The sequence below is a fragment of the Leptinotarsa decemlineata genome, unplaced genomic scaffold, assembly GCF_025532065.1.
Source record: "Leptinotarsa decemlineata unplaced genomic scaffold, Ldec_3_MD MMD2_tig00000591_RagTag_RagTag, whole genome shotgun sequence".
Lineage (NCBI taxonomy): Eukaryota > Metazoa > Arthropoda > Insecta > Coleoptera > Chrysomelidae > Leptinotarsa > Leptinotarsa decemlineata.
Genome location: NW_027412552.1, coordinates 2,024,952 through 2,039,195, shown reverse-complemented (window position 1 = coordinate 2,039,195; position 14,244 = coordinate 2,024,952). Strand labels below are relative to the sequence as shown.

Below are 14,244 nucleotides of genomic sequence, written 5' to 3'. Positions count from 1 at the left end.
TATTCATGAATGTTCAATGTTTTTTTTCAAAAATAAATCTTTGTTCATTATAAATTACATCCCTCACAAATATGAAACTAGGACTAGAAATATCAACTACCCTGTTCACAGACTCATGGTAACTGAAAACAGCCCACAATACATGTGCATTAGATTGTTCAATAAATTACCAGATAGAATAAAAGCATTGGTCAGCATCAATAAATTCAATGGAGAAATAAAAAAGGTACTCATACATCTGGAACCTTATAATATTGCGGAGTATTTTAATCAAAATTTTTAAAATTATCTTCATTTATGCATCTTATATTTCTATTTACGCAAGATTATTGTGTCTTGTAACCCTCAGTGACGTCATTTCATTATATGTTGTCATTATATGTTTATTGTATTGTTGACATATTCTGAAATAAAGATGATTATTATTATTATTATTATGTATCCGGAAATTCCCCGTACTCATGAAGTATAGTCTTGATTTAAAAGTTGTCAACTGGGTCATCTGGCGCCGTTGGCACTTTTGTTTTGGATGTCGTTTTGAACGGTACTCTTCGACTTCAGATCGTTAAACCCAAAAGGACAAGCCCAACCTGTTCCTCGCACTGTGCGATTCTCTACGAGTAGTATTCTTGCTCTGCCCGTTGAGGTAACCGAATGATTTCTTCCAGATCAGTTCTTCCTGAAGGTTCCGATCGTAGATTGATGGCTGCAGCAATTTTGTATATGTTCGTAGGGTGTTTTGTGCCTATGGGACTAGGAGACCTCCGTACAGGTGAGTTGAACATCCCAGAAGGATTTTTATGTTCGATTGCAACAATTATCATTGACAATAGATGACCAAGTATATAAGATTATAGTTTCCAATAGCTAATCAAAAATAGCATTGATCTACTTTGAATTAATCTACGAGTTTGTTGATTTTTCTGAGACCACTTGTTCTAAAAGTTTTGAATATTGTCTTCAATTTGTCAGTTCAAGAAAACGTATAGTTCACAACAGTGAACTATGCTTTTTCTTGTGGAGATTCATTCTGGTCATTTTCGGACCTCAAAGCGGAATCTTGTGGAACACCCAACTCAAAGTAGGTGTGACGTTTGTAAACAGATCAACTGCAATATGTGTATGAGAGAGGAGGTGATGACGTCAGTTTGGACTAGAGAGAAAACAAATACGGTGGCATTCTAAAATGTCACTTGGCCGCATCTTCATTATTAATGATCCGCAAATGAGATGATCTGAAATATGAATACTGGGTGCGTTAAAATCGGATGTGAATATTTTTACATCAAGGCTTACAAGTCATATTTTCGTTACTAATAGTCAGATTGTAACATGCAGTAGATGAAAGCGGAGGGAATGCCAATGGGCATATCACTTGGGGGTGATGAAAAATGTTGGAGGCGTCAAGAAGGTGCATGGAAGGATGTTAAATGAAGAAAAACTTCGTCGGACATAGGAAAAATATCATGTGTATGTGTATGAGGAAATATGTGTGTGTATGATGTAGAAGGTAATGACGTCGGTGTTGACTAGGAAAAAAACAAATATGACGGCATGCCAGTAGAGCACCTATGCTGGTTTCATTACATCGGAAATTCAACTAACAGAAGCAATGAAGTACGTAGAGCTCTGAACAGCCTACGTAGAAATAACGCCATGGAGGTATAGCGTATAGCGTGTGCAGCGTTAAAGAAAAAAATATGGCGTCCAGAGTTAAAGAAAAAAACATGGCTACCATCGTGATATACAAAGTATTTGCAGCGTTAAAGAAAAAAACATGGCGTCAAGCGTTGAAGGAAAAAACCTAGCTGACATCGAAGTATACAGGGTGTGCAGCGTTTAAGGAAAAAACATGGCGTTCAGCATTAAAGAAAAAAGAGATTTCTATTACACCGAAAATTCAACTAACAGAAGCAAATGGTTACGACAGTAACGATGAAACGATAATGAATAAATGCACTCAAAACGGTCGAAAACGCACACAAAACGATCGAAAACGCACGCAAAACGGTCGAAAACGCACGAAAAACGGTCGAAATGCACCGTTTCGAGTGCGAAAAGTTGCGTTTCGTTATCGTTCCATCGTTAGTGTCGTAACCGTTTGCTTCTGTTAGTTGAATTTCCGGTGTAATATAAATCTATTTTTTCTTTAATGCTGGACGCCATGATTTTTTCCTTAAACGCTGCACACCCTGTATACTTTGATGTCAGCCATGTTTTTTTTCTTCAACGCTGGATGCCATGTTTTTTAACGCTGCAAACGCCTTGTATATCACGATGGTAGCCATTTTTTTTTCTTTAACGCTGGACGCCATGTTTTTTTCTTTAACGCTGCACACCCTGTATACCTCCATGGCGTTATTTCTACGTAGGCTTTTCAGAGCTCTACGTACTTCATTGCTTCTGTTAGTTGAATATCCGGTGTAATGGAACCGGCATAGATGCTCTACTCATGCCTGAAGGTCACTAAGCCCTATCTTAGTTATTATAAATCGGATTGCTACGTGCAGTACATCAAATGAAAAGGAAAGGGTTGCCCGTTTCTTACTCCCACACACACATATCTTAGACATATTTTCCTATATCTAGGTGAGTTTTTCTTTATTCAGCATCCTTACATGCACCTCCTCGACGCACGCAACATTTTTCATCAACCACAAGTGACAAATGCAGATACCAGACTATCTGCTGCACGTTCCGATCTGACTAATAATAACGAAGATATGATTTGGTTTCTTTTCTGTATGCTGCCATCTGAAAGTTCCAAAGACCAAGCCGATACGGGAAATATTATGAGTGATCAGTTTAAATTCAGCTGCAAATTCAAAGTCCACACCCAATTCAAAAAAAATTTTAAGTTTTGATGTAAAAATATTCACATTCGATATAATCGCATCCATTATTCAGATTTACAATATTATCTCGTTTACAGATCATTTTTAACGAAGATGCGGTTGAGTGCCCTTTTAGCATGCCGCCATATCTGTTTTTTCTCTAGTTCACATTAACGTCATTCCTTTTTCACCATATATACATACATATTGCAGTTAGTCTCACTTTTATAAACCTCAAACCTACCTTGAGTTGCGTATTCGACAAAGTTAGGCTCAGAGGTCCGAAAATCACCAGAATGAACCTCCATAAGAAAAAAACATCTGATTTTGAGGCCGAAGCGGCATAGAACCTCTACTTACGACTTCAATATATTTTTTTACAGTCACTCGCTTTTTTCATCTGTCAACTTCTAAATCATAGTATTACTTTTTAGTATCAATTTTCACTCCCGATGATGCTCAGTATGATGTTAAAAGAGATTGATTTTCACTATCCAATTTGACACATGAGTTCAGTGTTTCAAAATGAAATTGAAATTTGGTATTTTTTTTTTTAGTTTTTGAATGGTTCAGAAAAACAAGTAGAAATATATTTTAAAGACATAAACCTCCATACTAATAGGCACCTATGAATGTAAGAGATTTATAGAAACATTTCGTTTTGATAATGTTTATAAAACGTTTCAAAACAACCCTTACAATTTCATTCATGAATGACTGCATTTTTTATTTCGGTTCTAAAAACATTTCTGGAAAACCGTTTCTCAAAATATTTCTGTTACATTCAGGTAATCAAAAAATCCATGCATTATATATTCTTTTCCACTCATAAAATCTATGAAAGTCAGAGCAGATCTTCGAGTAGGTCTTGGCAGAGACTCTTCTTGTCCAATTTAACCTATCAATTATTCAATATTTCCTGTACACTGTTGCCATTGTGTACTTTCCATCCACTATGCTTAAAACCATAATATTATTTTTGTTCGCTACTGGCACATCTTCTAACAGCTTGAACAAATTGTTAAAAAAAAATCTTCACAGAAAATGAGAACAAATTTGTCTACTCATTGCTCTCAATAGTTTTTTCTTTTGGAGTCAGTTTTCTACAGCACAATAATCTGAATTATGAAAATTAGTGATATTTAATTTGTCACATTTGAATTCAAATGTTCACAGACAAGATGATTTGGTTCTACAATCTCGTTCTCATTATATTTCACTAGTTAATGAATGAATATATACACATGATGAGCGAAATCACTCAAAGTACGAACGTTAGAAGAACATCAAAAATACAAAAAAAATATTGCAGATAGAAACGTTTTTGAAGTTCTTCCAACAGGGAACTGAAACCCAATAAAATTTCACCCTTTGCATGCAAGATTTTAAATCGAAAAACATTCTTTAAACAAGTTTTTATATTATTATCAATACCTAACCTTTATTTTTTGTTACGTATAATCTTGTTCATCAGAGTATTCGATTAGTAATCAATAAACTCAAGAAGTATGTAACTTCAAATATCCTATCATTATTTTTCAATTCCTCTGAATCAATTAATTCACTGTTTAGTTTCTCAAATATTATTCTGAAAAGAAACAGCATTTTCTATGAATTTCACTAGTTCGGACTTCCATTGTTTACTATATAAAATGATTTGAAATCCCTGAAACAACTAAAAAAGAAGAATTAAAAATGAATAGCTGAAAATAATAATTATATTAACCAAAATAAATCTGAAATGAAATAATAGTAAAATAAAATACACCAACGTTCCGGTCGAAGAAATACTCCAAATCATACAGAGAAAGCTATCCGAAGACGGGAACCTGAAAGAGAGAACGAATCTACCTATAGAAGTAATCATGGAATTACTAGGATGCTGTGTACGAAACTGTTATTTCCAACTGAAGGACGAATTCTTTACACAAGATGAGGGACTGCCAATGGGATCGCCACTTTCACCAGTCATAGCCAACATATATATGGAGTGGTTTGAAACTCTGGCCATTGAAGAAGCCCACAAGAAACCTCGAATCTGGTTGAGTTATGTTGACGACACCTTCATAATATGGAACCATGGGAATACTGAACTAGACGCCTTCCTGAAACACATCAACAGCGTGAGACCTTCCGTCAATTTCACAATGGAGAAGGACATCCACAACGAATTGCTATTCTTAGACGTTTTGGTGAAGAGGACCGACACTAAATGGGAAACATCTGTATACCGAAAACCCACTCATACGGGACAGAATCCGAACCACGAATCCAACCACCATCAATGAACTAAAAGAGGAATCATCAAGACTCTATTAGACAGTGCTTGTGGGTTTTGTAATACGAAGGAAAGTCTCGAGAAGGAACTAGACATCATCAAAAATGATCTTCAACGGGATGGCTACTCCAAAGCGATGGTAAAAAAGACTTTGGCTAGAAGACAGCAGGAGCCTCACAAGGAAGAGAAGCCGTCACAACCAGTGCTTGCACTTCCCTACATCAGAGGATTATCGGAGAGGATAAGAAGAAATGGTTCCAAGTACAACATCAGAACCTGCTTCAGATCCGGTAACACTATCCGTAGCAGCCTCGCGAAAACCAGGCCACCAAACGCGGACTGCGATTCCAAGAGTTGCATTTACCGGATACCTTGTGAGTGCGGAAAATCCTATATAGGTGAAACTAACAGGCCATTGAATGTTCGCATTGCCGAGCACAAGAAACGCACACAGCGAGGGGAAACCAGCAAATCAGGAATAGCAGACCATGTTTGGACCCATCAACACAGCATCGAGTGGTCCCAAGCTGAGATCTTGCACAGAGAGAAATATTGGTTTAGGAAAAAATTCAAGGCCAAGACAGCGTAGAAATACGCAACATATGGAAACCCACCATCAAGCGAAAAATGGCCAACTCCCGCCAAAACGGTCATCTCCCACGGAACCAGTGAAGCGGAAAATGGAAAACGGGGGTAAGTGAAAGTACTCGAACGACCTATAAATAGTCATTTCTCGGAGGAATCAGTCCAGTCATCACCCGAAGACGATTGTAGATACTAACAATCGAAAAGTCGTGAACTAACGTGACTTGGAATCTCTCCACTTATCATTTTTATTTTCTTTTTTCTTTTCTTCATTTTTATTTATTCAATTGTTCTATTTTTACTTGTATTTCATTTCACTATTATTTCATTTCAGGTTTATTTTGGTTAATATAATTGTTATTTTCAGCTATTCATTTTCAATTCTTCTTTTTTAGTTGTTTCAGGGATTTCAAATCATTTTATATAGTAGACAATGGAAGTCCGAACTAGTGAAATTTATCATGAAACATTGTCAATCACCTTCAAACAAAGCATTTTCTATATTTCAAAAAAGGTTAGCATTCAAATCTTATAAGTAGATCAAAGATTTATCAAAGCTGATCATTTCATGGCTTGTTTTCTCTGTTAGACACTGGCATCAGTCAATTCAAATTTATATCTTCTTTTTTTTTTTAAATCTCGCAAAGCTAAGACTCCAGGTAGAAAAAAATATTCATAAACTCAATATTTTGTTTCAGAGTATCAAACCCAGATATCAACCAAGGGTATAAATTTCGGAAGAAATCATATTGGATCGTTGATATCACTACCCAAACTTTTAAAAGCACGAGATCATTCCATATTCAATGATATATTGAGGAGAGAAAAAATCGCTGCTGATATTTCTCCACCTAATAATCAACTACCTGACATATTGAAGAAAAAAACAACTTTAAAATATAACGAGTTGAACTTTAACAAAATTCCTGAGGAAAAAGTAATTCCTCCACATTTACCATTCGCAAGGGAATTTTCGTCTACTTCTCATTCAACTGGAGGAACTCCAAAACAAACTATTAGGACTACTGAAACCGACAATTACGAAAAATTTAGTGGAAAGTCTCGTTCAATCAACGTTTTTGAGGAACATCTGCCTCAAGAAGATGAGAATCCAATAGGATCTGACAGACCCACAGAAGTCCAAGTGCCAAATAAACAGTCCACAACTTTGATACCTCAGTCAAACAGTACATTCGAAGGAACAACAGCGAAATTGGCACAAGAAGACTATAATTCAGAAGTCAGTGAGCTTTCCGATCTGCCAATACCAAATAAATCATGTATCACAGATCCTGCTGAACCAGAAAGTCCCAAGGAAGATGATTCTACTCCATTCATACATAAATTTATTGATACATTCAAAGACATATTCGGGACTATACTGCAGGCAGGTGACACTAAATCGTTACCTGATGACACTGTATGTGGTAGACCCTCAGTACTGTCCTCACAAATAAAGCTGTCCTCTGCGGATCAAACTATGGAAAATAATTTACCTAATCCAATATCACAGTTAACTGATTTATTATCGATAATATCAGAAGAAGACGAAGAAAATGAAGGATCTGGTACAACCTCAGAATTGACAACACAAAGTAATCTAACAGATGAGTTTGGATTATTTGAAAACTACCCCAATTGGGAAAAAAGTGTTGAAACTTCAATGCAGCAATTGGTAGACATGTTCAACAAAGAAGTTAGTGAGATTGAGAAAGAACACGAGAATCCAATACCGAACGAATTTGAAGAGCAATCCATAAATAAATTCAAAGAAAAATATATAAAACCGTCAAAGGAAAAAGATGATTCAAAACTCCCAAAACTCCTTCATATCCACGAGCCTTTCAAATTGTCACCATTGAGTAGTTCACATTCCTTGAGTCAAATAGAGGGAGGTTTCACGGTACAAATAACTCCACTGCAAGATTCAAGAACTACTAATACCAATCATCAGAAAGAAGGTAATATCACGAAATAATATCAAGAGAACTTGAAACCAATAATACAGTAAAACCATCTTTTGCAGGTCGAAGCGAAGGGGGAATACAAACACAAATAATGCACAAATATGCGGACTTTAGTATAACTTCTCAAAAGCCTCTGTTGGTCGACAGATTCAAAGAAACCACGAATAAAAATGTTATGGGTTCCACCGGTTCCCCGAAATTGCCGCCTGCATCTGGTAGGCCACCTTTTGCAGGCCTAACTGGCGGAGGACCTCCTCAACAACAAATTCCCTCTGGTAAACCATGGCCTGCCCGCCCTGAAGATTATGCGGACTTCAGCATAACTTCTCAAAAGCCACAGTTAGTTGACAGATTCAAAGAGACAACGAACAAGGATAAATCTCCTAATTCAACCTCCAATGATATGGGTCTAAGTGGTCCCCCGAAATTGCCTTCTGCATCTGGTAGGCCTCCTTTTGCAGGCCTAACTGGCGGAGGACCTCCTCAACTACTAATTCCCTCTGGAAAACCATGGCCTGCTCGTCCTGAAGATTATACGGACTTCAGTATAACTTCTCAAAAGCCTCAGTTGATTGACAGATTCAAAGAGACAACGAACAAGGATAAATCTTCTAATTCAACCGCAAATGATGTTATGGGTTCTAGTGGTTCCTCGAAATTGCCTTCTGCATCTGGTAGGCCTCCTTTTGCAGGCCTAACTGGTGGAGGACCTCCTCAACAACTAATTCCTTCAGGAAAACCATGGCCTGCTCGTCCTGAAGATTATGCGGACTTCAGCATAACTTCTCAAAGGCCACAGTTGATTGACAGATTCAAAGAGACAACGAACAAGGATAAATCTTCTAATTCAACCTCCAATGATGTTATGGGTCTAAGTGGTCCCTCGAAATTGCCTTCTGCATCTGGTAGGCCACCTTTTGCAGGCCTAACTGGCGGAGGACCTCCTCAACAACAAATTTCCTCTGGAAAACCATGGCCTGCTCGTCCTGAAGATTATGCGGACTTCAGCATAACTTCTCAAAAGCCACAGTTGGTTGACAGATTCAAAGAGACAACGAACAAGGATGAATCTTCTAATTCAACCGCCAATGATGTTATGGGTTCTAGTGGTTCCTCGAAATTGTCTCCTGCACCTGGTAGGCCACCTTTTGCAGGCCTAACTGGCGGAGGACCTCCTCAACAACTAATTCCTTCAGGAAAACCATGGCCTGCTCGTCCTGAAGATTATGCGGACTTCAGCATAACTTCTCAAAGGCCACAGTTGGTTGACAGATTCAAAGAGACAACGGACAAGGATAAATCTTCTAATTCAACCGCAAATGATGTTATGGGTTCTAGTGGTTCCTCGAAATTGCCGCCTGCATCTGGTAGGCCACCTTTTGCAGGCCTAACTGGCGGAGGACCTCCTCAACAACTGATTCCCTCTGGAAAACCATGGCCTGCTCGTCCTGAAGATTATGCGGACTTCAGTATAACTTCTCAAAAGCCTCAGTTGGTTGACAGATTCAAAGAGACAACGAACAAGGATAAATCTTCTAATTCAACCGCCAATGATGTTATGGGTCTAAGTGGTCCCTCGAAATTGCCTTCTGCATCTGGTAGGCCACCTTTTGCAGGCCTAACTGGCGGAGGACCTCCTCAACAACAAATTTCCTCTGGAAAACCATGGCCTGCTCGTCCTGAAGATTATGCGGACTTCAGCATAACTTCTCAAAAGCCACAGTTGGTTGACAGATTCAAAGAGACAACGAACAAGGATGAATCTTCTAATTCAACCGCCAATGATGTTATGGGTTCTAGTGGTTCCTCGAAATTGTCTCCTGCACCTGGTAGGCCACCTTTTGCAGGCCTAACTGGCGGAGGACCTCCTCAACAACTAATTCCTTCAGGAAAACCATGGCCTGCTCGTCCTGAAGATTATGCGGACTTCAGCATAACTTCTCAAAGGCCACAGTTGGTTGACAGATTCAAAGAGACAACGGACAAGGATAAATCTTCTAATTCAACCGCAAATGATGTTATGGGTTCTAGTGGTTCCTCGAAATTGCCGCCTGCATCTGGTAGGCCACCTTTTGCAGGCCTAACTGGCGGAGGACCTCCTCAACAACTGATTCCCTCTGGAAAACCATGGCCTGCTCGTCCTGAAGATTATGCGGACTTCAGTATAACTTCTCAAAAGCCTCAGTTGGTTGACAGATTCAAAGAGACAACGAACAAGGATAAATCTTCTAATTCAACCGCCAATGATGTTATGGGTCTAAGTGGTCCCTCGAAATTGCCTTCTGCATCTGGTAGGCCACCTTTTGCAGGCCTAACTGGCGGAGGACCTCCTCAACAACAAATTTCCTCTGGAAAACCATGGCCTGCTCGTCCTGAAGATTATGCGGACTTCAGCATAACTTCTCAAAAGCCACAGTTGGTTGACAGATTCAAAGAGACAACGAACAAGGATGAATCTTCTAATTCAACCGCCAATGATGTTATGGGTTCTAGTGGTTCCTCGAAATTGTCTCCTGCACCTGGTAGGCCACCTTTTGCAGGCCTAACTGGCGGAGGACCTCCTCAACAACTAATTCCTTCAGGAAAACCATGGCCTGCTCGTCCTGAAGATTATGCGGACTTCAGCATAACTTCTCAAAGGCCACAGTTGGTTGACAGATTCAAAGAGACAACGGACAAGGATAAATCTTCTAATTCAACCGCAAATGATGTTATGGGTTCTAGTGGTTCCTCGAAATTGCCGCCTGCATCTGGTAGGCCACCTTTTGCAGGCCTAACTGGCGGAGGACCTCCTCAACAACTGATTCCCTCTGGAAAACCATGGCCTGCTCGTCCTGAAGATTATGCGGACTTCAGTATAACTTCTCAAAAGCCTCAGTTGGTTGACAGATTCAAAGAGACAACGAACAAGGATAAATCTTCTAATTCAACCGCCAATGATGTTATGGGTCTAAGTGGTCCCTCGAAATTGCCTTCTGCATCTGGTAGGCCACCTTTTGCAGGCCTAACTGGCGGAGGACCTCCTCAACAACAAATTTCCTCTGGAAAACCATGGCCTGCTCGTCCTGAAGATTATGCGGACTTCAGCATAACTTCTCAAAAGCCACAGTTGGTTGACAGATTCAAAGAGACAACGAACAAGGATGAATCTTCTAATTCAACCGCCAATGATGTTATGGGTTCTAGTGGTTCCTCGAAATTGTCTCCTGCACCTGGTAGGCCACCTTTTGCAGGCCTAACTGGCGGAGGACCTCCTCAACAACTAATTCCTTCAGGAAAACCATGGCCTGCTCGTCCTGAAGATTATGCGGACTTCAGCATAACTTCTCAAAGGCCACAGTTGGTTGACAGATTCAAAGAGACAACGGACAAGGATAAATCTTCTAATTCAACCGACAATGATGTTATGGGTTTGAGTGGTTCCTCGAAATTGTCTCCTGCACCTGGTAGGCCACCTTTTGCAGGCCTAACTGGCGAAGGACCTCCTCAACAACAAATTCTCTCTGGAAAACCATGGCCTGCTCGTCCTGAAGATTATGCGGACTTCAGCATAACTTCTCAAAGGCCACAGTTGGTTGACAGATTCAAAGAGACAACGAACAAGGATAAATCTTCTAATTTAACCTCCAATGATATTATGGGTCTAAGTGGTCCCCCGAAATTGCCTTCTGCATCTGGTAGGCCACCTTTTGCAGGCCTAACTGGCGGAGGACCTCCTCAACAACAAATTCCCTCTGGTAAACCATGGCCTGCTCGTCCTGCAGATTATGCGGACTTCAGTATAACTTCTCAAAAGCCACAGTTGGTTGACAGATTTAAAGAGACAACGAACAAGGATAAATCTTCTAATTTAACCTCCAATGATATTATGGGTCTAAGTGGTCCCCCGAAATTGCCTTCTGCATCTGGTAGGCCACCTTTTGCAGGCCTAACTGGCGGAGGACCTCCTCAACAACAAATTCCCTCTGGTAAACCATGGCCTGCTCGTCCTGAAGATTATGCGGACTTCAGCATAACTTCTCAAAGGCCACAGTTGGTTGACAGATTCAAAGAGACAACGAACAAGGATAAATCTTCTAATTTAACCTCCAATGATATTATGGGTCTAAGTGGTCCCCCGAAATTGCCTTCTGCATCTGGTAGGCCACCTTTTGCAGGCCTAACTGGCGGAGGACCTCCTCAACAACAAATTCCCTCTGGTAAACCATGGCCTGCTCGTCCTGCAGATTATGCGGACTTCAGTATAACTTCTCAAAAGCCACAGTTGGTTGACAGATTTAAAGAGACAACGAATAAGGATAAATCTTCTAATTCAGCCGCCAATGATGTTATGGGTTCAAGTGGTTCCTCGAAATTGCCTTCTGCATCTGGTAGGCCTCCTTTTGCAGGCCTAACTGGCAGAGGACCTCTCCAACAACTAATTCCCTCTGGAAAACCATGGCCTGCTGGTCCTGAAGATTATGCGGACTTTAGTATAACTTCTCAAAAGCCACAGTTGGTTGACAGATTCAAAGAGACAACGAACAAGGATAAATCTTCTAATTCAACCGCCAATGATGTTATGGGTCTAAGTGGTCCCTCGAAATTGCCTTCTGCATCTGGTAGGCCACCTTTTGCAGGCCTAACTGGCGGAGGACCTCCTCAACAACAAATTTCCTCTGGAAAACCATGGCCTGCTCGTCCTGAAGATTATGCGGACTTCAGCATAACTTCTCAAAAGCCACAGTTGGTTGACAGATTCAAAGAGACAACGAACAAGGATGAATCTTCTAATTCAACCGCCAATGATGTTATGGGTTCTAGTGGTTCCTCGAAATTGTCTCCTGCACCTGGTAGGCCACCTTTTGCAGGCCTAACTGGCGGAGGACCTCCTCAACAACTAATTCCTTCAGGAAAACCATGGCCTGCTCGTCCTGAAGATTATGCGGACTTCAGCATAACTTCTCAAAGGCCACAGTTGGTTGACAGATTCAAAGAGACAACGGACAAGGATAAATCTTCTAATTCAACCGACAATGATGTTATGGGTTTGAGTGGTTCCTCGAAATTGTCTCCTGCACCTGGTAGGCCACCTTTTGCAGGCCTAACTGGCGAAGGACCTCCTCAACAACAAATTCCCTCTGGAAAACCATGGCCTGCTCGTCCTGAAGATTATGCGGACTTCAGCATAACTTCTCAAAGGCCACAGTTGGTTGACAGATTCAAAGAGACAACGAACAAGGATAAATCTTCTAATTTAACCTCCAATGATATTATGGGTCTAAGTGGTCCCCCGAAATTGCCTTCTGCATCTGGTAGGCCACCTTTTGCAGGCCTAACTGGCGGAGGACCTCCTCAACAACAAATTCCCTCTGGTAAACCATGGCCTGCTCGTCCTGCAGATTATGCGGACTTCAGTATAACTTCTCAAAAGCCACAGTTGGTTGACAGATTTAAAGAGACAACGAATAAGGATAAATCTTCTAATTCAGCCGCCAATGATGTTATGGGTTCAAGTGGTTCCTCGAAATTGCCTTCTGCATCTGGTAGGCCTCCTTTTGCAGGCCTAACTGGCAGAGGACCTCTCCAACAACTAATTCCCTCTGGAAAACCATGGCCTGCTGGTCCTGAAGATTATGCGGACTTTAGTATAACTTCTCAAAAGCCACAGTTGGTTGACAGATTCAAAGAGACAACGAACAAGGATAAATCTTCTAATTCAACCGCCAATGATGTTATGGGTTCTAGTGGTTCCTCGAAATTGCCTAGTAATAACTTTCAGAAAGCACGTTCAGATTTCAGACTACAAGACTCGACGAAATTACAGAGATTATATACTACACAACATACACGTATAACTTCAACAGCTCCACAAGAAATCACTAGACCATCTATCGGTCAAGCGAGTGCTCAGAGCTATAAACAATGGCCAAGTAAGCATGCAGATGAAATGTTCGCAAAAATTAAACAAGATATTTTTTTTTCAAAAAGAATTTCACTTGACGAATCGAAATGGCCGGAGGTCAGTGACTTACTTTTGCCGAATGGTGACATTCATCAAAAAATTTTCAAACATAAAACACATGTGAATCGAAATGGAAGTGTAAAAACCTCTGAGCAGTAATTCTTGACTGTTTATTACTCATGAAAAAGGTAACTGTGAATGACACTTTTGCATTAACTCAAGAGAGATACTCTAACTATGCTAATTTATACAGATATAAAAATATTATTATTTATTTTAGTTTATATTAATTAATATTCGAAACCAGATGTAGAGTTAGTGGTTCAAGTGATGTGAATAAGTGAGTACTAGTCAAACATTCTGTGAATTTACGAATAACTATCAGATGAAACATACATTGAATAACTTGTTGAGCAAATAAAGATAAACACAAAGTTGATGAACCACCAATAAATAATTGAACAGTGGCTCGTTACCTAAGAAAATTATTAACACTCTCCGTGATACTAAAATAATTTTCACGTGGTCAACTTTGATAAAGCCGCGTTTCGCTATACAGTAACTTCATCAGTTACACGCGTCATTCGTGAAGGTCAGAGTTTTCCGTCGATCCCATAGATGGCGCCTTCGTGGGGA

The 14,244-nt window shown here is 40.0% G+C and overlaps 1 protein-coding gene across 1 annotated transcript; it reads left to right on the top strand.

The window, feature by feature from the left end:
- Window positions 1–465: 465 nt before the first annotated feature.
- LOC111512498 (uncharacterized) lies at window positions 466–14,167 on the top strand. The gene is made up of 3 exons (XM_074174573.1): window positions 466–772; window positions 6,396–7,658; window positions 7,724–14,167. The coding sequence occupies exons 1-3, from the start codon at window positions 655–657 to the stop codon at window positions 13,765–13,767; spliced, it is 7,425 nt and encodes a 2,474-aa protein (XP_074030674.1). The 5' UTR covers window positions 466–654; the 3' UTR covers window positions 13,768–14,167.
- Window positions 14,168–14,244: the final 77 nt, after the last annotated feature.

What these genes read in the sequence shown, in the direction of transcription:
- LOC111512498 (XM_074174573.1), top strand. Translation starts at nt 655, where the DNA reads ATGATTTCTTCCAGATCAGTTCTTCCTGAAGGTTCCGATCGTAGATTG. An exon ending in ACTAGGAGACCTCCGTACAG is followed by an intron (nt 773 to 6,395) that starts GTGAGTTGAACA and finishes ATTTTGTTTCAG; the next exon opens with AGTATCAAACCCAGATATCA. An exon ending in TACCAATCATCAGAAAGAAG is followed by an intron (nt 7,659 to 7,723) that starts GTAATATCACGA and finishes CATCTTTTGCAG; the next exon opens with GTCGAAGCGAAGGGGGAATA.